The 26,491-nt window shown below is 44.8% G+C and overlaps 1 protein-coding gene across 2 annotated transcripts in view; it reads right to left on the bottom strand.

Moving 5' to 3' along the window:
• PSMD1 (proteasome 26S subunit, non-ATPase 1) overlaps nucleotides 1-26,491 on the bottom strand; it is a 152,677-nt gene that overhangs the window by 102,311 nt on the left and 23,875 nt on the right. For both annotated transcript variants that reach the window (XM_078880149.1, XM_078880147.1), the window contains exons 13-16: nucleotides 23,342-23,453; nucleotides 22,585-22,781; nucleotides 12,532-12,627; nucleotides 9,223-9,287 (exon numbers count right to left, since the gene is read on the bottom strand). In XM_078880149.1, the coding sequence (XP_078736275.1) occupies nucleotides 9,223-9,287; nucleotides 12,532-12,627; nucleotides 22,585-22,781; nucleotides 23,342-23,453 (470 nt within the window). The remainder of the gene's footprint in view (nucleotides 1-9,222; nucleotides 9,288-12,531; nucleotides 12,628-22,584; nucleotides 22,782-23,341; nucleotides 23,454-26,491) is intronic.

Raw genomic sequence — 26,491 nt, 5'->3', positions numbered from 1 at the left:
TATTATTGGATAATGCTGCTGCTGCTGCGTGTTAAGTGCGTGGCCCAGGAATACAAGTTCGAAGTACTGTTCGGACCCTCATTAAGGACACGGTTCCCTGCCCCTGACCTACACCGTCTGCCGCTTGCTGGAGTTCAACGACCGAACGCAACGTGTGTTTGCCCCGATACCAAGCGGCTTACAAAGTCGTACGACTGCTACAACGAGCAGCGTTGTTCCACTGACAAGAACACAAACGGGAGCATGCACATGCAAAAAAAAACCTTTTTGTACTTATTAATACCATTCTTTTTTGCTCAACACCAATTCGCATGCCTTTCGCTCAGAGTATTCTGATGAAGATGTTCTTGTGTCCCGCGCATTCTGCATCGTCAAGTACTGTACGATCACCGTTAGGTATTGAAACTGGCTCGTGTAAATACACTGCCGTGACGCAATCAAACAGTGTCGTAATGATAAACACAACACACGTTCTGAGAGTGGAAGGGTTGTGTTAATGTATGACAATAAAAATTGAGCAAAAAAAGTATATGATTGAAATGCAGGACGTTAATGGCTGTGTTATAATTGATGTGTTAAAGTGTAAAAAACATGTAGTTTGAGGTACAAAACTTGGAATGTTCCACTGAGAAAATTACAGCTCGGCTAAGACTGTAATGTTTGCAATTAAAATGATGGCAATATTACGGAATTACGAAAATGTATTGGTTTCCATTGCAAAAAGCACAGAGCAGGGGTGAGCAACACAAATCTCAGGGGCCACATAGGGCCTACCAATTTGGAACAGCCTGCAGGCAATCTATATACTGGTAGGAACCTCCTGGTTACACCAGCCCACAGGGGATTATTGTGCAAGGAGGAGCTGGGTGGGGAGGGAGGGGCTGGGTGGGGAGGGGAGGGTGGGGAGGGGCTGGTCACCCCGTGGTGCCCTTATAAAACTCAACGTTTAACCTACTCACGCCGGCTTGTGCCCGCCCTTCACAGTCGGGCATATCTGCGGAATACACCACGCCGCCGTTGACCCTGGCCATTGGCCGAGCAACCCAACGTTCCTACCAGCTCCCTCCGCAGGAATGTGTTTTAGATCCATCACTGTAAGTACCTTAACCGCTCTAATCGGGTACAAGGGGGGAATATTTTCCACCTGGCACAAGGATGGAACTCAGGTCACCGAGTTTGCAGATGCATGCGCCAATCGCTACTCCAAATGCAAAGTAATACTTTTTTTTTATATCAAGCGTGGAAATGCGGAAACATCTTTTAAAACGTCTTCTGACACGCAGTGACACTCCTCGCAAAATACGGGACATTTATACGTAAATATACCACAATAAACCCGACCATCGTTGGATGGATCGTCATTATTTAGGTTATCTGGCTGCTATAAATTTCCACGTGATAATCCACTTCTTTGAGCTATCAATTGTGGCCAGGTCACTTCTGAAAAAAAGCCAATAACTTAGTGGGCTTTACCTGGTAAGATAAATACGGTTTCGTTTCGTTCTTGTGATTTTCTTACATTTCCTATATTTTGCAAACCTATCGTGTTTTTATACTATTTGTTGTTGCAACGTTCTGACTCGCCCCGACTGGAAATCTGTGAAAAAGAGCTTTATAGCTCATCGGATTCCTCCGGTATAAATATCCCGATTCTGATGACTTCTTGCAACGCTATCAAACTAACTGGATGACGAGTAACACGCAACGATATGCAGCGTCGTCTACGATGGTGGTTTCACGGTGATTTATGACGCCATAGGTTAACCGCCTATGTCACCTGTGCTTATCACAGCATTAATACCAGGCACTAAACCGAGACTGGAGATTTATCAATAAGATTAGCTTAGCTGAGCCATGTGTCCAAATACATCAAGGTCAGGCAGAAGCTGGCTTAGGTAATGATGCATCGATTAATCAATTAATATTGATTGTTAGGTGCATGAAACATCCATCAAAATGTGCCTGTAAGAATCGCTTATTTACAGCGTATATAAATTATGCTAATCATATAATAATAGCGTGGAGCGGTGGGGCACAGTTGAGAATTTACTGCGCTATGAATATGGCAACATAAGTTGGATACCCGACACAGGCAGTCAAACAAATGTAGTTGTAAGTTGCGGCACTACCTGAAGAGGGAAATGTTATAAACTGTACTGTTAAAACTATAAAAAATATATATATATTTGACCAAGTAAGGCCCACTGAGCTATATCGCTCTTTTTCAGAAGCAACCTGGCCAAAAATAAGTAAAATAAAAAATAATTCTTTTTAAAAACACGCTTTTATGAAATGTACCGTACTAGTCATGGGAGAACTCTACGACTCCAGGAAGTGGCCCCGAAGGTTGCCATTATGTAACGGACCGTGGCCAATTACAGCCAACGTCAGTTGACCTTGGACAATTAGACCAAAGCCGAAACATAACATATAAAAAATAATGTTTCAAAATATATATTTTATGGTACAATATAGTATTGTCATCAGTATGACATAAGTATACCAAGTTTGCAGTCGATACCACATTGGGAAGTGGGTTAAAATTGAGTTACAAGATTTGAGGATACGACCAAACAACAACAACAGACAGAGTGAGTTAATAGAAAGCGTGTAATGATTGCTCAACTAAGTGGCTTATCCTTTGGAAATGTATATCAACTAAATACTCTAAATGCATGTTTCTAAAAGTGGAGGAAAAAACGGAGGATCCGAAGTAAAATCCACGCAAACTCCAAATACACAGCAGGAGTCAGGGTCGTGATAGAATCCACAACCTCCTGTATACCAGGTGGGACAGTTAAAATCTTGCCAAACTGCTAAGAATCATGAACCATAAGAGCCCCAAACACAACCTCGATTAAATCCATCAAGACCTGTCTGTGGATGCCGGTGATGGCAAGAACAGTTGGTGTCAGCTTACAAGTTAAAGCTTTGACTTGAGCTTCTTGGTTCTTTTGGTAAAGTCACGTAGAAGGGAAATAATACAATAATAAAAATAAAACATAATAAAATAAAATTCTCACGACGTTTCGGCCACAACGCAAGCAGCAACTTTGACTTCAGCATGAGAAATTGTTGAAAATCATCTCCTGCTTTTCATGTGCTGACATCTTTGCAGTGCGACTGCTTAGAATCTCCATTGAGCACGATTAAACGAAATATAGATACACATTTAGCCATTCAGTCTTTTTCCAAGTACCTGCATCGAAAAAGTGGAACCAGGGCCAGCATTCCATCGCAGTTGAAAAAGGAGTCTTGAAGCATCACTTCAACATTAGCGGCCAGTATGCCGTACACCAGTGTCAATTTCAAAATGTTTCCCGTGAAGGCCATCCTTCGAAAAATCATCAGACGGATGAAGATCTGAGGCTGTCAGATTTGGGCTGTATTGGTGGGACAGGGCAACATAGTTCACCCAACAGGGCAATGGCCTCTGATGTTGTTTTTCTAAGGCTCAACGTGTGGTCTGGCATTGTTGTGTTTGGAGGATGACTGCAGACATCAGAATCAGAATATTTACTCAAACTGGAGGAATGCATGAGCTATAAAGCCCCCCACAATACAGGTTTTCTTGAGTTAGATCGCGTAAATATAAATGTGTCGTTAAACCCGCCACCACACGACACAGCCAATTTGTCAACAGAACAGGCCAATTCGTTACGAGGACAGCACACCGGTGCGTTGGAGAGTAAATCCACAAGATTAACACTCGTGTTCTGTACTCGTAACGAATTGGCACGGTCGCGAAAGCCGACATATTAAACCAGCTATAAAGCTCTTTTTTCACAGATGTCCAACAGGGGCGGGGGTAAGAATGTTCCAACAACCAACAATACATCGAATACGTTTCTGTATGCTATTTTGCGACTCCTTGTCAGAAATTAACGTCCAAAAATGTCATCACATGCCGAGACACGGGAAACAACCCCACCTCCCCCCCAAAAAATGGAAAAGTACACTCTGTACTCTTTGGTTCTTTCGGTAAAGTCACGTAGAAGGGAAATAATAAAATAATAAAAATAAAACTTAATAAAATAATTCTCACGACGTTTCGGCCACAACGCAAGCAGCCGTCCTCAGGTGAAGAACAGGTCTGTCGGACTTTACCGAAAGAACCAAGAAGATGAATCCCTGCAGTCACGAAAGCTTTAAATCGAAAAGGAATAAAATAAATTAAATCACGACGTGCTCTCCCGCCTTCCCACCCCCCTGCGCCCCGCACTACGCAGCTCCCCCCCCCTCTGCATCTCCTCCGTGGCTCCCCCCCCCTTATTTATATAGCGTCTTGTTTCACTGCAGCTCTCTTACCCATTCCAGCAGTTGCTTCTGGCTGTGGTGGTCCCACCTGATGACGAGCGCTTGTGTTGCGCCCGAAACATCGTGATTTAATTTAATGTATTCTTTATTTTTTTACCTACGTGACTTTAACGAAAGAACCAAAGAGTATGGATCCTTGCAGTCACGAAATATTCAAATCTAGAATCAAAAAAGTACATTCCGGGCTCTTTAATGTCACGTTGAGCCAAACTTGAGACACGCAATCAATGAGTGTGATGCTCGAAGTTAATTAGAGTGAGTTTTTACATCCTCCGAAAGGCTTTAATGAAGCAGCTGGCTACTACAGCACTTAGCAATGTGAGATTTCAGAAAACCAAAGAGAATGCAACAAAATAAATTAGGCAGCTGCGATGAATGGCAATAATTTTCGCACGGCATGCTGCGTCAAGAGGACAGTGTCCATACGTAAGCTTAATGAGCAGCGGAAACATTCCAGAGCCTACACCTTGCCAAAGATGCCACAACGGGCAGAGTGATACATTTAATTCCATCACGTCATTCGCACACACGCTCTTTGAAAAGGGGGAAAAAAAGGAAATGCAATGTTCGGTTGAATTCCACTCTTCTGAAAAAGTCTTTAGATTGTTATGACATCAGAAAGGTGTGCTTTAAGTTCAGATAACAGAGCCCCGGGGTCCAAGAAAAAATCGGATTATATAAAAACAAAAGAATAATAAAAATAGACATGCCATTTTAGTTCTCATGCACGAGTGGACTAAAACCCTGAAGTGACTCAAGCATATTGACCCGGTAGGTATGCGAGTGTGTGCGTCTATGCGAGTGGAAAGTCGGGACAATAATAGTTTACATTTATATGGCGCATTTCATCCGCAGACCCCAATGCATTATGGTCCATACACTGCGATACGGAGCCTGTTAAATTCTTGTCCGTGGCTAAGAACAGCAGCGAGGGTTACCAAACTTTTCCTGAGCCTCCCACCTAGGCCATTTCAGCCTCACGCGAGTACCCGGTGCAGCGTGTAAACATCAATATCGGGAAGACAAAGGTGGTCCTGGTGTAGTGGCAGCCAAAAACACCCCCTTGTACTCGGCCTGAAAAGCCACTCGCTAAACAGCTTCCTCCCAACAGGCCATAAGGTTACAAGTAGTACATTTTTCTTTTCTACATGTGTACGTGAACGCATTGTGTTGTATTATTTTGTGAGGGGCGTTAGTGCAGCAGTTGGCGCGCGACACTCCGAAAACGGCGATTGCCGCTCCCACGGCCACGAACGCCAGTGACAATTATCTCAGCCGGTCTCCGGGCCTCACTCTAAATTGACTCCGCCTCAAATGAGTACCTGGTGCGGTGTGTGTAAACATCGCTCCTGGGGAGACAAAGGCGGCCGGGCAAGGTGCTGGCCACCCAACCCCATCGCGTGACGCGCCAACCTTCATAGATGCTACTCGCCAACAGCACGTGCCCCAACAGTCTGTTATGGCTATAGGGGGGGGGGGGGGATCTTTGTCTTTGTGTGTTATTTAGAGCGGGTTGGACAGCCATGCAGTGGGAACTAAATCTTCAGGCGTGGCCTTGGGAGAGTGACAGAATGGCAGTGACCTGGGGCTTCCATCTCGTGATGTATTTCTGAAATGCTCGAGTAGTTCAAAGTTCTGGGAAGCTTCTCATAAATCACGCGACGTAAGGAATATCTCGCAGCCTTACCGCAGCACAGAGCTTGACGAGTGATTAGGCACACACGGTGCAACCTCCACGCGCTGCCTGCGTAAGGAGTCACGTTTAACCCTTCCAGTCAAGAGAATGGCCCACAGAAGCAGACACCACAGAGCAGAGGTCGCAAACTGGTTTTGATTTCTTACCCGTACCCGGCCGCACCAGGGTCGCAAACGTGTACCCGTACCCGGCCGGGTATGGGTAGCCGGGTATCGGGTAGGGTACGGGTATCGGGTACCCGATTGCGACCTCTGCCTCAGAGCTAAGTGAAATCCCTTCAAGTGCGAGCAGTCAGGGGCAGCACTTTCCCCTCTGGTTCGATCAGAGACTGTAATGCTCGTCACGAGTTATAGAAAGGATGTCGTTGATTCTTAAGAGGTGGAATTTAGCCACATTCAGTGCAGTCTTTGGTGATCGAACCAACGCAACCTTCTTTCATACCGTACGTAGCCAACCGCGTTAATCCGAGGTGCGGGGGAAGGACAACAAACTAAACATAAAAAAAGCAGTTGTAAAGAAATAAGTTTTCGATCTAAGTCTATAGCTACAGTGGAGGCTGCCTGGATGAGAATCAGGATTAATCACAGGCAGATGTCTGTAATCGAACACAGGACCTCAGCGGTGCCAGTTCAGCACTTTTAACTTTCAAGCAAATACCCCCCCCCCCCCACAAAGAAACGTCACTTCATGTTCGTTTTTTAACGATGGCACAACTTTTATATTTTCAACTTGGAGTGCATTTAAAAAATGGGTTTAAAAAAATCCAAAGCCATCAATAACATTAGTGCAATGTTTATGATTTAAAAAATAGGCATTCATGGTTGAAAAGCACGATAGGAAAAAAATTGCAGCACTACTGAAAATGTAAATGTGTGCGCTGCTGAGCAATACATTTCAAGAGCCGCCGTGCAAAATGAGACCGTTACCAAAAAATGAAAGGTCTCGTGTGCAATGTCACGAGGTCTAATAGATTCCTCTCTCCATTATGCCACTTTTACGCAGGGGGTTAATGGCTGTGTTATAATTGATGTTTTAAAGTGTAAAAAACATGTACGTAGTTTGAGGTACAAAACTTGGAATTTTCCACAGAGAAAATTACAGCTCGGCTAATACAGTAATGTTTGCAATTATAATGATGGCAATATTACGGAATTATGAAAATTAATTGGTTTCCATTACAAAAAGTACAGAGCAGGGGTGAGAGGAACACAAATCTCAGGGGCCGCATAGGGCCCACCAATTTGAAACAGCCTGCAGGCAATATATATACTGGTAGGAACCTCCTGGTTACACCAGCCCACAGGGGATTATTGTGTCCGTCGTGCAGGGAGGGGCTAGGTGGGGAGGGAGGGGCTGGGTGGGGAGGGGCTGAGTGGAGAGGGTGGGGCTGGGTGGAGAGGGGCTGGTCACCCCGTGGTGCCCTTATAAAACTCAACGTTCAACCTACTCACGCCGGCTTGTGTCCGCCCTCAGTCGGGCATATTTGCGGAATACACCACGCCGCCGTTGACCCTGGCCATTGGCCGAGCAACCCAACGTTCCTACACCAGCTCCCTCCGCAGGAACGTGTTATAGATCCGTCACTGCAAGCACCTTATCCGCTCTAATCGGGTACAAGGGGGGAATATTTTCCACCTGACACAGGGATGGAACTCAGGTCACCGAGTTTGCAGATCAATGCGCCAATCACTACTCCAATTTCAAGAGCCACCGTGCACAAAATGAGACCGTTGCTAAAGTATGAAAGGTCTCGTGCGTAATGTCACGAGGCCTAATAGGCTCCTCCCCTCTCCGTGATGTTATTTTACGTAACAGTAAGAACGGCCCCCCCCACCCCAACGTTAATCCCATCACGAACAGCGCCCGACCCCACCAATTCTCCAGGACCAAGCCCTGAGCGAGACAACACACATCTTCATTTGCATCTGACGTACACTCATTTCGTCGCTATTATATTATGTTCATTTATGAGGTGCTACAACCGGGGGGGGGGGGGTGGGAGGGCGGTTTCTGCAAGATGACAGGAACATGCGATGCTTTGGAAACCTTTGCGAGCGGAGAAATTACTAAAATTCCATAATGTGCACGTTGTTATGGTCGCATTTGTTCGTGGCCTGTGCGTTTTTCTGATGCATTGTAAACTTTTTGCGCGAGGGAATACAACTTTTGTGACTGCCACGATTCAAAACCACACTCGCTAGTCACAGCAGTGACGAGTTTAATGATACAAGACAAGGGTAGGGTTTAATGAAACCGAATGAGAATCCATTAATTAGCCGTGACGCTAATCATTCAATTAAAGACATCGCAGTCGTAATAATCTCGCCAAAATTTTACGGCTCAGTTTTTTTTTTACAACGCATGTGCAGTCAAGGCCACAAATATTAGCTTTGATCACGACTTGGAATCAACAGGATGCTGTGGTGGCACACGCAGAGATAACACTTGGGTCAATCGACTCTGCTGAGGGTCTTCTCGCCCACACAATGTGGGTCATGGAGGTTGTTAGATCGAAGCTCACCACATACTTTTCAGGGTGGGATTGGTGTAAGTATGAATGTATGTTGTGAACTTCTTTCGCACCGTACGTATACAACCGCGCTAATCGGAGGTGGTTGTGCACAACAGTAATACGGAAATTTATAGGAAGGGCTTGGCGGATGACGTTACATTTGGAAAACTCGAACCTCCTGGGCTGCCAGGAGGCCAAGAAATGATGCGGCAAGTGGAATCCGAACCCGTAGCTGTGGATATTTAACTGCTATCCCCCCTTAGTATGTGTGCAGATTTTCTCTGGGTACTCCTTTTCTCCCACGTGCAAACCACTCCTTTATCCATTACTGACAGCATCTTGGCTACACTAATCAGGTACGAGAGGGAAACATTTAACCAGGCAACACTGTGCCGCTAATGTTAGCACGGCTTTACACACGGTCGGCACACACATTAAATTTAGTGTTATTGCCGGATAAGGGCAAGATACGTGTTCATGTGTGGTCTCCCAAATGTATTTGAAAATTCTATCCAGCCTTCAATAAAAGAAAAGATTCCCCACCTCTGCTTTTGATAGACAAATAAATATCATCGTTAACATGGCTACAATCAAGCACAGAACGTGATAATTTCGTACCCAAAATTGTTCACACCTGCAAATATTTGCACTTGTGTGAGACACAGTCGGAAGGACGCAACAATAGCAGGACTCCTACCTGAACAAGATGAAGCCAATGGACTCCACAGCCGCCCTCCTGACATCATCGTTCACGTCACTCACCTGTGGCACACGGAAACACACACACACACAGAGTGAAGCTTTGCACACTGTTGGGGCCATTGCTGTTAGCGAACACCAATTCAATTAAAGACGGCATGGCGCCCCGGGATGGGGGTGGTGTGCAAGCACCGCGTATGGCGCCACTACCATTAAAACGGGGTGCTCCCTTGCAGTCGAAACAGCGTCAATTGGCTTTCCTGCCGAATACACCCAAGGAAATACGCGTACATTATTTGTCTATTGCCGTGCATGATGGCGGTAGCCATACGTTCGGGAGCTAAATGGCAATGTCGAGGTCTGCCGTTGGCCACGGGCTTCAGGAGAATCATTCAGTTTGGCTGTTCCTCCTCCGTTGGAGCGCAGATTCCAGTGGTTTACGATGTGGTCCAGAGTTTGGTTTGCATGGCCAAAATTGCACTACTGTGGCTTGTCTTTAATGTATCTCAATGTATCTCTGAGTCTCTAGGCGTCTCTATGGGCTTACTATATTGGTTTATGGTTTGGGTTGCAGGACTAAAATCGCACTACTGTGGTTTGTCTTTAATGTATCTCTGGGTCTCGATATACCGCAATACGTCTCTATGGGCTAACTGTACGCTTCTTAGTTTGGGTTGCATGGCCACAATCACACTGCAGGGACTTGGTCTTTAATTTTTCCATTCATGAAGATGTGTGCATCGGCCTGTTGTTGATGTTACTCATGCAGTTGTAAATGAATTATTTTAATGGTCACAGAGAGATGACCCTATAGTCTTAACCAGGCAAGGGACAATTACGGGTGAAACAGTTGCAACGGTGTTTCATTTAAAGCCAGCAGAAAAACAGAAGATACATTTTTAATGCATAAAACATTAAAAATAAAATGCGAAACCAAATGTATCGTAGTACATTTTCCAAAGGGAATCAAAGACGAACAACGGATTTTCACTTAATAATTGCTTAACCAGTTTATTTAAATGTACCTACTTATCCATTTGGTGTTATTCGGTCTAATAAAACACATTCACATTCATAAATAACGCTCAAATTAACGGCAAGTTAATGTCATTAGCGTCCAACGGAAAGATTTTAAATCCCTTATCTGCCACTGACTGACAGACCACCGCATGACTAATGAGCAAATTCAGGCTTAAGCTCCTGTTGCGGTTCACCCTACGGCATCACGGGGCAAAAACCATCTGCGTGAAAAATGTTCGATAGATGTGGAATTAAAATAGCTAGGGGCAATATATATATAAAAAAACTCACTCTTTTCTCCTTAAGCCGTTTCCTAAAAATGTGCAAGAGTACATGTACAACAATCCTTTGTCCGTTTATTCCAGATTTGAAGCTTTCGTGACTGCAAGGATTCATATTCTTAGGAGAATATGAATCCTTTGTCCGACCCACTACTGGATGAGAGCCTCTCCACATGGTGTGGATCGTGGTGATTATTTAACCACAGACGGTGGAAGAATAAGAGGGCTGTACATGAACACATGCATAAACACCCAACGCACGGCCAATCGACTCCCGTCAGCTTTCTTTTCAAGCACTCCACTTTTCTCGCTGTGGATTAATTCCTCCCCACCTCGCAGCTCCTTTGGCAAAGACCTCTAATCTCTACGAGGACAGCCAAAGTACGAGGGTTCCAGCCATGCAACAAATACAAACAGCATTGACGGAAGGGGGAGAGGGGGGCAATTAATCAAAATGATTGAGCACTCTTGGGGTAGCATGCGCACAAAACTCGGGAAAAAAATGTCAGCGTACATTTTTTTTTGCCAAAAGGAGGCACTTGGCTCATGTGCCCAGATTGAGTACAGAACCACCCAAGGGGATCAAAGCAAGCTACACACGGGCATATTTTCGGAGGTAGACTGGACAGGATATTACTGCATTATTGCCAAGGCCACGAGACGGCACTGAAAACTATCGGTGCAATTTCAGCGCCGATTAATTCCCGTTGGGCGGTTGATATCGTTTAAAATTTGATAAGCGATGTAAAATGCTACTGAAGATTTGAAATGTATTTAAATCTTACAATGTGCTGCGGTGATATAAATCATGGCGGCTATGTCCACGAAAAGTTACATTTGCTTATTTTCACAAACGTAACAAAACAAAAAACTCCTGTTTGAGCCAAAAATGGATCTCTCCAGAACAGGACATGTAGTTCTCTTGCCGAAATAGGTTTCAGAGACATGAAACATACAATCTGGCCAGGCGGTACACTGTGGTTAAAGTGCAAGACTTTGCGGTATGAATCCTGAGTTCAAATAACAGTCAGGGGCCAACCCAGGACATCGTGACTACGCAGGCGATTCAAACAAGTCCCACTTTCGCTGCGTGCGACGCAAACAATTATCGTGTGGCTTAGCAGGCACACGATATAAACGATGCAGAATTTCCACCACTGGTTCAAAGCCAGTGGTGGAAATTGAAAATACTGCTCTCGATTTGAAGCTTTCATGACTGCAAGGATTCATACTCTTTGGTTTTTTCGGTAAAGTCACTTGGGTAAAAAATCTAATAAAATGAAAACAACTCAATTAAATCACGACGTTTCGGGCGCAACACAAGCATCCGTCATCAGCAGTAGGCCATGCTTTCCCACCTGATGACGGAAGCTTGTGTTGCGCCCGAAACGTCGTGATTTAATTTAGTTTTCATTTGTTTTCTTAAATTTTTTTACCTACGGGACTTTACCGAAAAAACCAAAGAGTAATACTGCTCTCATTTAAATTATAAGGTTGCACTCATTACACACAATGAACCGCAACACCTTGCTGATCTCGTCAATGAGCATAAACCATTATGCCAACTCCGGTCATCCTCGCAGCAGCAGAGGCTTTAGGCTAGCCATCGGACAAAGATGGTCAACCGCAACGTGCGCTTTCAGATGCGCTTCTGAGGCCGAATGGTAGGCGCTTCCTTTCGATACTAGGAAGCCACTGCAGCTATGCACTTTTCAATATAGATTGAAAATTAATTTCTTTAGAACTGCTTTTTGCGTTTAGTTTTTTGTCTTTCCCCCCCACCGCACCTCCGATTAACACGGTTGGCTACATACGTGCATTACAATCACATTTCTAATTTTCACTTCAGGAACCGAAACGTTCCGATTCCTGGAGAGAATCCGCCCAGCGCGTTGGGAGAGCGGAAATGAACAGCACTCGGTACCCAACCCCCGAAAAGAAAACACCGTGGGGACGATCGCGAAAACCTTGCAGGGCACAACGAGCAAACGCATCGGGAGACTCACAGCAACGTGCAGCAGACGTCGGATGGCCTTGTTGCTGCCGGAGCCACAGTATGCCATCGCCACCGTGTACATGCCTGACCTCCGCAGGATGGGGTCCTGCGCTCACACACACACAAGGCAGGCAATTGTCAGCTTTGTTTTTGTTATTTTAAAACATCTGTGGCTGCAGGCACGAGCAGTGGTGAAATAATTTCACCGCGATGGCCGATGCGAAGACGACAGTGCAGCACAATCCATCGATGTACTTCGTGGATATGCCCCCGGCTTTCACTTGCCCGCACTGATCAGTGCGGAGATGCGTGGTTTCACGACTCCTATGACCCACACAGCGTATGGAAGGCAACGAAGTCGCTGTCGGAGGGGAAAAAAAGTGTTTGCATATTTTGCTCCGGTACGCGTTCGTTAAGTTTTGGTTGGACAAACCTTTGTTGAATTTAAATAAAAAACCAAAGTCCTGAAATGCCACGGGACGTTTGATTAAAGTTTAATTAACAATGGATCAGGTTTGAGAGTGTTATTGGAACTCAATTCGCACCCCACGTTACGGGCACAGGGGACATACAGAGCTAATGCATAACCGCTTAATTTTTTTTTGCTAGGAAGCATTAAAAGAGGTCAAGCATCACACCGACTCTTCAGTGAAGATCACAGATTCTTAGGCGACATGTGTTTGTGACATTGCACCTCAGGGATCGGACTTAACGGCTAAAAAGAGAACATGGTGCAGAGCCATCATCTTTGAAAATAGATGAACAGTTGTATATCTATGCAGTACACAGGTTTCCCTCGCTTTACGCGGGTTCGGTTTGTGCAATTTTCGCGGATGTGCGGCGAACCTATTTCAACCCAAAATTTGCGACATCATGCGGTTTTAATTCACTCGTATGTGGCTATGCGCTCGACGTGGGACCACATTGTGCATATTAAATTTTGATTTAAAGCTTTCGTGACTGCAGGGATTCACATTCTTGGTTCTTTCGGATAAGTCACGTAGAAGGAAAATAATAAAATAATATAAATATAAAACAATACAAATTCTCACGACGTTTCGACTGAAACACAAGCAATCATCATCAGGTGTGAAATCCACAGCAAGAAAACATTGTGCGTGTCCTGCTAAGCGCTACTCAGTAGGCAGCTGTCTCTACTACAGACATACAACACTGTATATGTACCCTGTGTACCGCTATGCGCTATTCAGCTGCCAGCTGTCTCCTGAAGTGGTTTCGCTTTGCACGCCCTTTTTGCAAAACGTATTTACCGCATAAAGTGAGGGAAACCTGTACATGGCTTTGGGAAAGTTTTTTACCAAAGGGTATGTCTTGAACGAAAATACAACCCAAAAAGTACTGTATGGGCGTATAACAATGATTGAGAGTGACATCGCCAGAGCCCTATAATGGCACGCTTGAAAATAACTTGAAAGTCTACAGACTGGTTCAGACACCTTCAAAATTATGATGGACAGCCTGCAACACAAAGCCTGTGTGCGCATCTACAAGATGAAACTATTTCCGTCTTTTTGGGTTGCACCTCCCTTATGGAGCGTAGATTAGAAGCATTTTTAAAGGAGAAGGGGGGGGGGAATCTTAATTTATCCGTAGTGGAAATTTGTCGTAAATTAGCATTGATACATCGCATCTATTCCGGAGAACGATGTCTATGGATCTTTCACAATCGCATAATTGAGTTGGCCCGCATGGACGGCTGACGTCATTGCCCCTCGGTTCACGTAATCGTTACGTAGATGATGTTGGATTGAACCAAGAAATAATTGAAAGCGAGTGGCTCCAAAGCATTACGACAACCAGCTGCCTGAATATATATCATTCCGAAAACAGAAAATCTAGCCCAAGGGTAAGGGCGTTAAGCGGGTAACGATAGAGATCCTGGGTTCAAATCCTGGCAGTCGCACGTCACTAAAAAAACAGGTTCTCAAGCATAGCGAGTTGATGGTCTAAGCCAGGTCAACCATGGCTGGACAAAAAAACGCATCACCTTAAATTTAGGTTCTGATACTTAACTTAACTACTATGACTATTTTCGATTTTACCAGGTAAGGCCCACGGAACTTAATAGCTTTTTTCAGAAGCGACCTGTTTATCACAAATGATAGCTCAACGAAGTGGCTTGTCACATGGAAATTTATAGCAGCCCTATACTCAAAACGCACGTCGATTCTAAATGTGGAGGGGAAAACCGGAGGACCTGGGGAAAAGTCCACGTGACCAAGGGGAGAACATGCAAACTCCAAATATACAAGCCTCAGGGTCCCGATCGAATACATGACCTCCTGTATAGCAGGCGAGGAAGTTAACATCGCCACTGTGGCGAGATGTTAAGAAGTAAATTCTTTGTAAATTACAGCTCTGAAAATGTTAAACGTCAATTTGACTTGGAGAAATTAAGATTACGATCAGCGTGAGAGTTGGTGGGAAGTGCTGCACACGTGACTTTGTGGCACAGAGGTCACTTGAAGGGATGTCGGATAGGGCTCCGTGATATTCATGCCTGTGGGCTGCTCTCTCACGGGAAGGGTTCACACTGCCCTGACTCGAGGATCCAACTGGATACTTCATCTTACAACATGATAGCATATATATACGGAGTGGTATCTCTTGTAATCTCTCATTTACTTGATACAGCTGTCGGGCTGTGACGGTTCCACCTGAAGACGGAAGCTTGTGTTGCCTCCGAAACGTCGTGATTTATTTTATTTTTATTTTATTTTACTTTTATTAATTTTAATTTTTTACCTACGTGACTTTAACGAAAAAACCTAAGAATATGAATCCTTGCAGTCACGAAAGCTTCAAATCTAGAATGATAGCACGATTGAGATAACATTTGAATGACAAAAATATAAACAAACATATATTATTTAATCCAACCAGTTTCACATGTATTATTCAACTGTCATTTGTCAAAGACAATTGTTTAATCAAATTCATGTTATTTTTTTTTACTCTCTAAGATAAAACTATTATCTAACTACAACTTAATTTCCACAGTCTGTGTGAATGCATACATACATTTCAGTGGGTGCAAACCACAAAATCTTCATTTACTGTGACAATCTTGAGCCGATATTCTAAGTGCTCGCTCGGATCTAGAGATTAACAACAGCGATGGAAAATCACTTCCGAGCAGTGACGGTGCCCCACTTGCTTCAAGGTGTCAAGACAACTGCAGGGACCAGTTTATGGTGAATTCTCACTTCGTTTGAGCGCATCAACACATCGACGCTTGCACACCTCCAATACGACCCTCAGGCGTTTGTTTTTAACAATTGTTTTTTCACACTGCGGCGCACACATCAGTCTAACACGTGTCTTTCCACAACTCCGACCCTCCCCCCACCGCCGCTTTTCCTCCGTGCATTTAAGCTGGGCCATGCGGAGTTTTTGTACTCCCTACGTCGAAGTTTCTGCTCCGTACCCCGGCTTTTCTTAAAAAAAAAACCTGGGCCACGATGCAGGCCATAATGGTGCACCTTGTGCAAGTTCTGAGTCCCAGCACAGGACCAATAGAGTTAAACTGTGAACAGTCGGAGAGAGTGTGTCCCCCACCTCCGATTAACACGGTTGGCTACGTACTGTGCGAAAGAAGTTCAACGTAAATACATACGTACAGGTACGGGCGGTTTTTGAATTCGGTTAGCCTGGGTCTACCCGGAACATTTATCAAGATGAATAGCTTAATCTGCGTGTCACACAAAGGCAGGGGGAAAAAACCCAATCACAATTAACAAATCCGGTCATAAACAGAGTCGTGTTGAATTTGGAAGAAATAAATTAGTTTTGCCGATGACCAAACCACCCGGAACACATCCCAGTGTATTCAGATTTCAGAAGCTAAGCAGGACGACCGGATGGGTGAGCACCATATGTACGCCGATGTATGCTGAACTTCTTTCACACCGTTGGTAGCCAACCATGCTGATCATAGGTGAGGGGGAAGGACAACAAACAACAGGGCTGCACGGTCGGCAGTACGGGGCACCGCAGTAAAAACACAATTGTTGCACCGCACTTCTACGCTCCTATGTCCATGCTCCCCGCGCCTTCATCAACCCGCACTGTCCTGCGTGGTGAAGTATGGTCAAATATCCCCCACAACCCGCACGGTGTGAGGGAGGGCCCTCATCCAGCAGTGGATTGACTAACGTGTCATAATAATGGCCCATTCGAGGTACAGAGCACGAAGTGGATATGGTACCTACGTAGAACTTCTTTTGCAACGTAACGTAGCCAACCGTGCTAATCGGTGGTGCGGGGTAGTGGTGGAAATGTGCCGGTATACGATGGCAGTGCCATTCCGGCACTTCTCAGAATGGCTTCCAATTCCTGTGTTTCCACCAAGCGGAATCGGCACGTCGCTTGGAGCAGCGGGACGATGAGGTTCACCGCTTTCGGACACTGGTGTATGGGAGTGTTCACGGCGGGAGGAACGGGGGTGGGGGGCGCGACTGAAGCGCTGCGATATGAAGCAGACACTCGCATTTCACCAATAAAAATACCCCACAAACCCCACATATCGGCCGATCGACAAGCGCAGCTGCGAGGCATTAATTGGAGTTCAACCATCTGCCACCTCTCATGGAGGAATTGGCTTCAAATGGATCCTCTGCCTCTTCCTTCAGTCTCTCCCACCCTCCCACCATTTACCAAGTGCATTCGCAATACACGGGGTAATCCATTCGCGGACACCCCACGAAAATAATTGGAAATAATTACAGTGCAGAGGTAAAACATTGCCTCTAGATGCCTCCTACCAATCTCAGTACACCCATTCGAAATGTTTAACGCTCTCCTTCCCCTGCAAGACACAGAGCCATCGCTTTCACATTATTCAATCACCTGTCAAGAAGTAAAAGGGTCATTGGAAATCAGTGGGGTATCCTATAAAAATGTATCATCATGTACACGCAAGATGCAAAGCTGCAAGGTGGACTTAAGGCCAGGAGAGCAAATGGGCTGCAGTTCTGTCTGCACTTTTCCAGGATTGATATTCCATCGTGGGCGTGGAGTGGTGGAGCAATAGTTCGTGCACTGTGCTACGAATCCAGTGGCATAAGTTTTATTCCTGGCCAAGGCTAACATAATCGTTGAGTGATATCTAATAACTAAATCGAGGACAAATGCCTGTAAATGTATTCACTTTTAAATGTTTGAATTCATTGTCATACCAAGCACGTTGATGGATGCAAATAAACATTAGTTGAAAATTATCTTAAGTAGTGCATTCTATTTTGCCAAGTAGAAAAGGTGGCAGCCCTGCAAGTGCCCTTCTGGAGGATAATTTGGGCCTACTCTTTCATGCTGGTCAGATATCGAGGAAGAGATGGGAGGGTACTCACACTTCACCGCACCATACACACAATCTTCTGATAATAAATAGAGTGGCGCACCCATTTATAAACCGCAAGCTGGACAGAGGTAGGGGATATATAGGAAACTTGCCCATTGTTTTCATCTGCCGTGCCGGGAAATTGAACAGACACAACCTCTGCATCGCGAAGTCTAGCCAACGTTACACCCACGGCGAGGTATCCGTGATAAAAATTTGTTTACAAATCATTTCGGAAGAACCGCTCATCATTTAGTTGCCACAATTTTTCTAGCGATCAATGAATGGACTTTCCCGTCGGGGAGAAAGCGGAGCAGCCGCTGATGAATACTTTCCCTCCGGCACAAACTAAAATATAGAAACATCAGAAAAATAATTAAAACAAAAATACGTGAGAAACGTCACGTTAACACGTAAGATTTTGCAACCAATATCTACAATACAGAAACGTCACGCGGGAAAGTTGGGTGACATTAGACCAGTCACTGATCATTTACACGAAGAAATTCGGTATGAAATGCGTAATTACAAAGTGTCCACTACCAAGGTAATATTAGATCACGTGAAATACTGAGAAAGCTTAATGTCTGGATCCAGGGCTGGCAGTTGGCCAAAGAGGGCTGTCAGTGTTGATTCCAGTGGCGAGAAGAAGTGCTACGGGCCTGCAAGTTTCAGGCAGTTGAAGGGCAGCACAAGAGTCAAGCGGGGGGGGGGGGGGGGGGATAAAAGCACGCACAGCCGTGGTTTGCGTAACACCCTCCAAAGCGAGTTTGTGTTTAGAAATAAATTTGCAGAACAAAAGCCGAAGAACAGGCGTCGGGGGCAAAAAATGTATTTGAATATAAACTAATAATCCTCCTTTCTGTCCCGCTCAAAGTCTCATGTTTTGGGCAACGGTTTGGTAGACTTTTTCAACAGGGTCAGTGCCTTGGAGCATCACAACATCGTAACACGTGTTCGCGCATACGAGGTAATATTTGCCAGGCTTATCGTACCCTTCCCCCCTCCCCCTGTTACGGATGATGCCGAGCTGGAAAGCATTGAAGACCCATCGCAGTGGGACGAGGAGAAAGGGGGTAAAGTCAGGTGGCTGGCAATCAACGCCCACCTCCAAAACGCCTACGAAGGCACACGTTCCGTTGCCCCGTGGGGATTACACGAAATGTAATTTTTATGAAGACGCCTGTGGACAAGTAGCAGTGATGTACAAAGAAAGTACATTTATGTGCGGCGGTAACACGGCCACAAGTGATAGACACGGATGTGAAAGACACGTATGTCATAGACACGGCAGTAACATGGCCACAAGCGAAAGACACGGTTGAAAAGGCAGCGACACACATGACCAGCATATGTAAAACTTTCCTTATTGTCAAGAGGCGAGCGATTCTGAGGTGCACGCGCTGACGAAGCGAGCGCGAAAACAGCGCGGCGAGGTCGGTGAAACTCCGCGGGTGTGAATGGAGCCGTCGGCGAAAGCCGGATTGAGAATCCAGAGCACCGCCATGGGCAATGAAGCCTGTTATTGGATGCTCTCCAAGCGCGAAAATATCACCACACAACAGCTCTTAACATTTACCAAGATTTCGCCGAAAGAGAAAAAATCATTGTGACAGGTATTATATTCGTGTTACTTGAAAAAGAAGCAAGTTTTTGCTCTCTTTAAATATAGGACACCCGAAGTACTTTCCAGACAATACTGAGGTTTTATTATGTTTGTGTGCTATTAATAAGCATCACTGACAGAAACATTTCCTTTTATATATTTTTTCTACTTTTATGGCAATGTTATTGACGAGGGTGTCGAGTTTTCCGAGGCATTCATTGTGAACAGAGGTTTGTTTTCTTTTTCCGACGACTTTCCATGACACCGGAGTTTATCAGGCCAGTTTTGGAAGCTCAATGCGAGAAATACCAGAGTAGAAGGTCAAGACCATATTTGCTGACGAAAATAAAATGTTAACATGCCAAGACAAATTCAATGTTCCCACCACCAACGACACTCTGGATTTTTACATCTTTGGCGATTCCTCCCCCCACCCTGATCGATCCCCCCCCTTCGCCCCCCCCCGTTTTCCAATGTAAACAATTCAGGCAGGCCAAGGTATGTACAAAAGTATCCGACTGTCGCGCATTACCACCCAGGAGCGATTAAACGATGCGCTACGCTGACGCGCACAAGCGCGGCGCAACAAGATCACGATGCGCAGAACGCTCGCAGAGCTGACCTTTTCAAATAAATATCTTGCCTGAAGCTCAGTCAGGAGCGGGTCAGATAAATGCGACGTTACTGGACTCGCATTCAGGCAATCGTGTGGAAAAATGAGCAGAAGACGGGGGGGTGGGGGGGAGATTGTCTTTTTGGGTGGCATCTTCCTTGCGGTGCAAATACTAAATATTTCGCGATTATCTTCGTGCAATTACCCGTTAATGATCAAGTGCAACAGATTCGCTACACGCGAGGCTTAATCGCAAACGGCAGATCGCATACGGAGCCCAGGAGTGCAGTGGAGGTTTGCAATCCGATGCGATGGCGTTAGCAACGCGAGCACCATGAAGCATTTTAAAGCACCTCACACTTTTATAATTTTAATTAGCATAATTCTCCAAATGTGAGAGATGAACTTGTCAAATACAATAATGCCCACAAAAAAACAAACATTGCGTGTGTAGGTGGAGAAATAATATCACATTACTGTGTGGCGCACAGGTTTAATATTTCACAATGAATGAACAAATGATGAAATAAAACTCGATTGATTTTAGGCGCACAACCTTCGGCGCTTGGGCAAAATTGAGAATCAAAATAAATAAACGGCTATAAATACATTGACAGCTCCCCCATGAACAGCTGATGCCAGGGCAGATTTGTGTCGTAGATGACGGGGTGTAATATGGGCAATAAAAACGTAAAAAAATTGATATTTCATAACAGTGTGGCACTTGGCAATCTTACGTGGTCTTAGGAGCCCAATTATCTCAACGACTGTCCCCTGGCCAGGATCAATTATTGGGAGGGTGGGGAGGGAAGAAATCCTATAAAATTTTCCGTGCGAGATAACAAAGGTGCATTGATGATGAGCTGCAAGTGAGCTTCATTCATTGGTACGAGTGTGGCGCATGGCTTCACACAAACACGGTGCACAAAGCTCTCCCGCATACAAAAACAAAGATTCCCCCCCCCCCCCCCCGACATAGCCTAAAAAAAGAAAGTCACACTCATTACACACAAAGTGCTTGCCACAAATGAACCACAATACCTTGCCAATCTCGTCAAGGGACATAAACCATCAAGCAAACTCACGGAAACTTCGGTCGTCCTCTCAGCGGCCTTTGGCTATTCTTCGGGCAAAGACGTTCAACCGCATCGCGCGCTTTCAGATGCGCTTCTACGGCCGTCTGGAATGCTCTCTTCCTACCGATATTAGGAAGCCACTGGCAGCGATGCACTTTTAAATCTAGATTGAAAACTGGTTTCTTTAAAACTGCTTTTTGTGTTTAGTTCGTTGTCCTTCCCCTGCACCTCCGATTAGCACGGTTAGCTACAACATACATACACTATTGCAGCAAGTGATGTTAGCGAGCAACTGTCAAGGGCCAGAAGAGCACACCTTTGTCTCGCCAGTGCTGATGTTTACAATCCACACCAGGTACTCAGAGGCTGCTGGTTGATGATTCTTCTGGTGTGTAATGATGAGGAGTGCGTGGATGACAATGTTTGTGTTTTGATGATCCAGAAAAGGCAGAAGATGTGGATTCGGCAACATTGTCAGAGGTAAAAGCTTGACAAAGGAGGTTCTGGCGGGACAGATTTTGGGAAAGCTACCAAGAGGCAGAAGGGAGATGCTGCTCGTCGACTGGATCAGGGGCGGGCACTTACAGTGAACTAGACATTACTGCACATCTTTGAAAAAGAGCTTCATAGCTCATCGGATTTCTCCAGAATAAATAAAGATTCTGATTCTTAACCAAAGACAGCTGAAGGTGGGACAGGTGCTTGTGCCAGGACCTGCCACTGGACTAAAAAAGGTACAAAAAAGGACGGTGTGTGACTGGCACCGTTCATGCCCAACCGCCTTTGTCTCCCAAGTACCGATGTCGCCAACAACAACGTGCACAGCGGTGACCTCGTTCAGATACATAACTGCCACACAATCATGAGTACATTTCAACCCGTTTTAACGGCAAGGAAGGACCGAGATCATTAGACCCGCGTGTATTTTTGCACGAGACATAATGCATCTCGGCAGCCTAGTGTGCAAGTTCAAAAATTTTTTGTAAAACATTAATTGAAAAGTAATGCTTGAAGGACGTATTGTACGAGACATGAGTGCAGGAACAGGATATGAATTATTCTTCAATTGAAAATTGCCTTTTGACGAGATGGTAACAGCCACACATTTAGCTTCACCCCTCCATCCCCATGCCAACCTGACAGAAAAGCTTTTGGCCCGAGGTTAAAGGAATTCATCATTTGCTGAATGTCAAGTTATTACAGCCAATAAAATAAACAGATTTTTTTTAAATCCTAAAATAACATCATTATATTAAGACAGTCACTCATACCGTTACACGCAGTGAGAGCAGACCCCCCCCCACCCCCCCCGTGTCCTAACATCACCCTAGGCCTCGCTTTCTCATGGGGTTACTTATTGCTATGTGGGAGGTGAGAGGGTCGGGGTGGCGGCCGGCCGGAGATCTCACCTTATCACGGCATAGGCTCTCGATGAGGGCATCGGCCTCCTCCATGCGCCCGTACATGACGGTGGCGATGCCGACGGCAAGACCGCGCAGGATCTTCTCGTGCTGCGTCTCTTGCGCGTAGGCCACCATGTCCTCGATGGCTGTGGCGGAGCGCGAGCCCAGCATCACCAGGCCCATGGCCAGACCCGCCGCCTCACCTGCAGACACCGCGTGCCGACGGTGGCGTCGTCATCAAAACACGAGCGTCGTCATCATCGCCGCGGTGGCGGGACTGTTAACTACCTCGCCTGGCATATATAGCAAAGTGGCCACAAATGATAGCCCAAAGAAGTGGCTTATCACGTGGAAATTTATAGCAGCCAAATACTCTAAATGCACGCTTCTAAATGTGGAGGAAAAAACCGGAGGACCCGGATAAATATCAACGCGACCACGGGGAGAATATGCAAACCCCAAATATACAAGACTCAAGGTCGGGATCGAACACATGACCTCCTGAAAACCAGACAAGGTAGTTAACATCTTACCACATGCATGTACATGTACGTATGTTGAACTTCTTTCGCACTGTACGTAACCAACCGTGCTAACCAACTGAATGAAGAGAATACACATGCCAAGCACGCACAAAGGCCATCTCGGAACTCGTGCAATCAGCCGTGCCGCTGTTGCTAGCATCCCGTGGGGCCGGTATTCGGGGCACCGGACAAACGCCGCAGCGAGGGCTAGGTGGTGGACGACACGGGCACAAACCGACCTGTGACGGCGTCGTCCTGGTAGAGGTTGAACTTGAGCTGCTCGTAGACGTCCTGCCTGGCCGTGCCCATCGCGGCGAGACCCAAGCCCAGGCAGCCGCCATGACGGACGATCTGCGCGACACGACACGCATCGCGACACGCACTCGCGTTAGATACACACACCGTGGGCTGGGCTTCTCTGTGCTCGCTCGGTCGCCGCAGTGGGTAGATGAATGCGTTTGTTCTGGATTTGAAGCTTTCGTGACTGCAAGGATTCATATTCTTAGGTTTTTTTCGGTAAAGTCACGTAGGTAAAAAATTAAAATTAATAAAAGTAAAATAACAAATAAAATAAAAATCACGACGTTTCGGAGGCAACACAAGCTTCCGTCTTCAGGTGGAACTGTCACAGCACGATAGCTGTATCAGCTGATTGCACTTGATACAGCTATCGTGCTGTGACAGTTCCACCTGAAGACGGAAGCTTGTGTTGCCTCCGAAACGTCGTGATTTTTATTTTATTTAACTTTTATTAATTTAAATGTTTTACCTACGTGACTTTACCGAAAAAACCTAAAAATGCGTTTGTTGTCGCGGCTCGCTTTTCGGAACCGTCTGACATTGCCAAAAGGGTTGTTATTTAGGGAGGTGGCCAAATGGCTCAAGAGGCTAATTCCACGTCGTAGCACAGAGCAGCCAGCGCTAAAACCACGAGTTAAATCCGTGCATACCACCCTGTAATTAAGTTCCGAGTTTATTTTATGTGACCACGTGAAAACTCAATAGAGCAGGAAAGTCTGATATTCAAGAGTGACCTGTGCAGGTTGTCACGTGTATGAAATCAATGGTCTAATAACAACAATCATGTTAGGATAGATTTTTTTTTTTATTTTTTTTACTTAATTTGCCACCAAGGGCCAAGAAAATGTTCTTTAATTGCCGTGGCAAATAACCAAGAGCACCACCGACTAATTTTGGAGAAGAGGCAGTTGAAGAAAACACAGAAGTAGTTAAAGTGTCTGACGTCATCTTGCAGAATGTTCCCGAACAGGGGGTTGTTGCGCAAAATTGTTTGGATGGTACAAATGTAAATGTATTCCTTCTTTTGACGTCATACCCATCAGAATAAAATTGGTAAATACAGTAAAACCTTGGATTGCGAGAATAATTCGTTCCAGAAACGTGTTTGTAATCCAAAGCACTCGTATATCAGTTGTGATCACGTGACGCTCGGCAAACAAAGCATATTAACGTACTACTCGTATTGCAAGTTTATCAAATTAATATTTATTTAAAAAATTTGCTCGTCTTGCAAAACACTCGCAGACCAAGTTACTCGCAATCCAAGGTTTTACTGTAAAATAAACAATTAGTAAAATGAAGACAAAGCACATATTGCGCATTTCACAAAAAGTTCCCGGGGAACTTCACGAAACTAATCGACAATAAAACAGAGAAAATAACTATACAAAGAATAAAACTGAATAATCACCGAGCTGTAAAAGTACGCAACAATAAGACCACAATTTGGATTGTTAATAAAGGTATAACCAAAGAGAATCAATACAGCCTGAAACCCGTATAACATGAAGACTATCCAACAGCCTCCAAATAAAGAAAAAATACGGACTCCGAGTCCCTGAATGACAAAGTAAAATGTCCTTTGCAGACAGGCAGAAGCATTCGGGGCTTAACGAGGATGCAGTGCAGTAGTTAATTCTGAGAGTAATTACTGCATGAGAATCAAGATTTATTTCCAGCGGACAGCTCCCGGCACTTAATTGTTGAGCGCAAACTTTTGCCCGATGTCTTCTTCACGCCATCAGAAAAGGAGTTCTGTTTTTGGCGAGACGAAGCGGCATCGGCTGAAGGGCAACCTTTAATCGGCGACGCTTTGACAAGTCACTTTCAAAAAGTGCCACCCCTCTTTCATGTAGGGCTTTCGTTAATTTTACGGTCACCGCATCGCGGCGCTTTTCAGGATGCGCTTCTGCGGCCGTCTGGAACGCTCTCTTCCTTTCCGATATTAGGAAGCCACTGGGAGCTATGCACTTTTAAATCATCGTCTAGTTTAAAATCTAATTTCTTTAAAATTGTTTTTTTGTGTTAATTTTTTCTTGTCCTTCCTCCACACCTCCAGTTAGCATGGTTCGCTGCGTACGGTGCGAAAGAAGTTCAACATTCATACATGAAGACCTCAAACTTAATTGTATTTTATGTATCTGCACTTCTATGATGTGAACAGCACTGCTGAATACGTGCAACCATTTAATAAAAATGGATGGACCGTTAAGTTTCTCAAAGGTCACTTGGTTTTATTTTAAATTAGATCGGTGTTTTTACTGAACATTATTATTTTTCATCTACAGTGCGGTGCTTTTAAAGATCATTCTCTGTAAAAATTTACTCCCATTCTGTTTAAATCACAAACCTTAGGCATTTAACCAACCATTCTCCACAATTCATGATCAAAAGTCAATTCAAGAATATCCTTTTTGTATAATTTCTTCCGTCTCATTTGTACCACGAGCCTAAATGTCAGACGAACACAATCACCGACAATCATGATCAATGCACTGGTGGATGAATGCTTCCCCAAGCTTGTCACCATCTCTCTCAGTACCATAATGTAGTAATCCAAACTGGTACCGGCCCAAATGGATATCTAATTATCTCTTTATTTTGAGCCAAACTTTGAAAGATGCCAGAATTTTACATGAGCGCACGACACGCATACACTGTAATTAAGTCATAGACACAAAAGTTAATGCATGAATCGTGCGTGTGAGAATACATTTTAAACAATTAGTTGAAGAATCATTGGATACCTAGTGAACTCAAGTTCCAAAGAATTGCCAACAGCTCTTACGATCAGCATTCATTACCACCATTGCCCCAGGCCATATTAATATGCCATGCCTGTGTAACCTGGACAAATATTAACTACAAATTGACGACCTTACATGTTAGACTGCCCAAGGTACTGAAAAGAAAGTTCATAAAAATCCTTGAGATTAAAAAAAATAGACCAATGTACGAAAAAGTTAAACCAGCATAACCCAACGCATTAGGTCGGGTTATATTTGCTTTACTTTATGGAAATGAATCCAGATGTTATTTTGAACCAGAGGATGAGTGATGGGTGCAGTGGTTTGAACAAAGTGCTATGA

The sequence above is a fragment of the Lampetra fluviatilis genome, chromosome 56 (genome assembly GCF_964198595.1).
Source record: "Lampetra fluviatilis chromosome 56, kcLamFluv1.1, whole genome shotgun sequence".
Lineage (NCBI taxonomy): Eukaryota > Metazoa > Chordata > Hyperoartia > Petromyzontiformes > Petromyzontidae > Lampetra > Lampetra fluviatilis.
The sequence above is the reverse complement of the archived record's forward strand: the minus strand, read 5'-3'. Positions and strand labels throughout refer to the sequence as shown.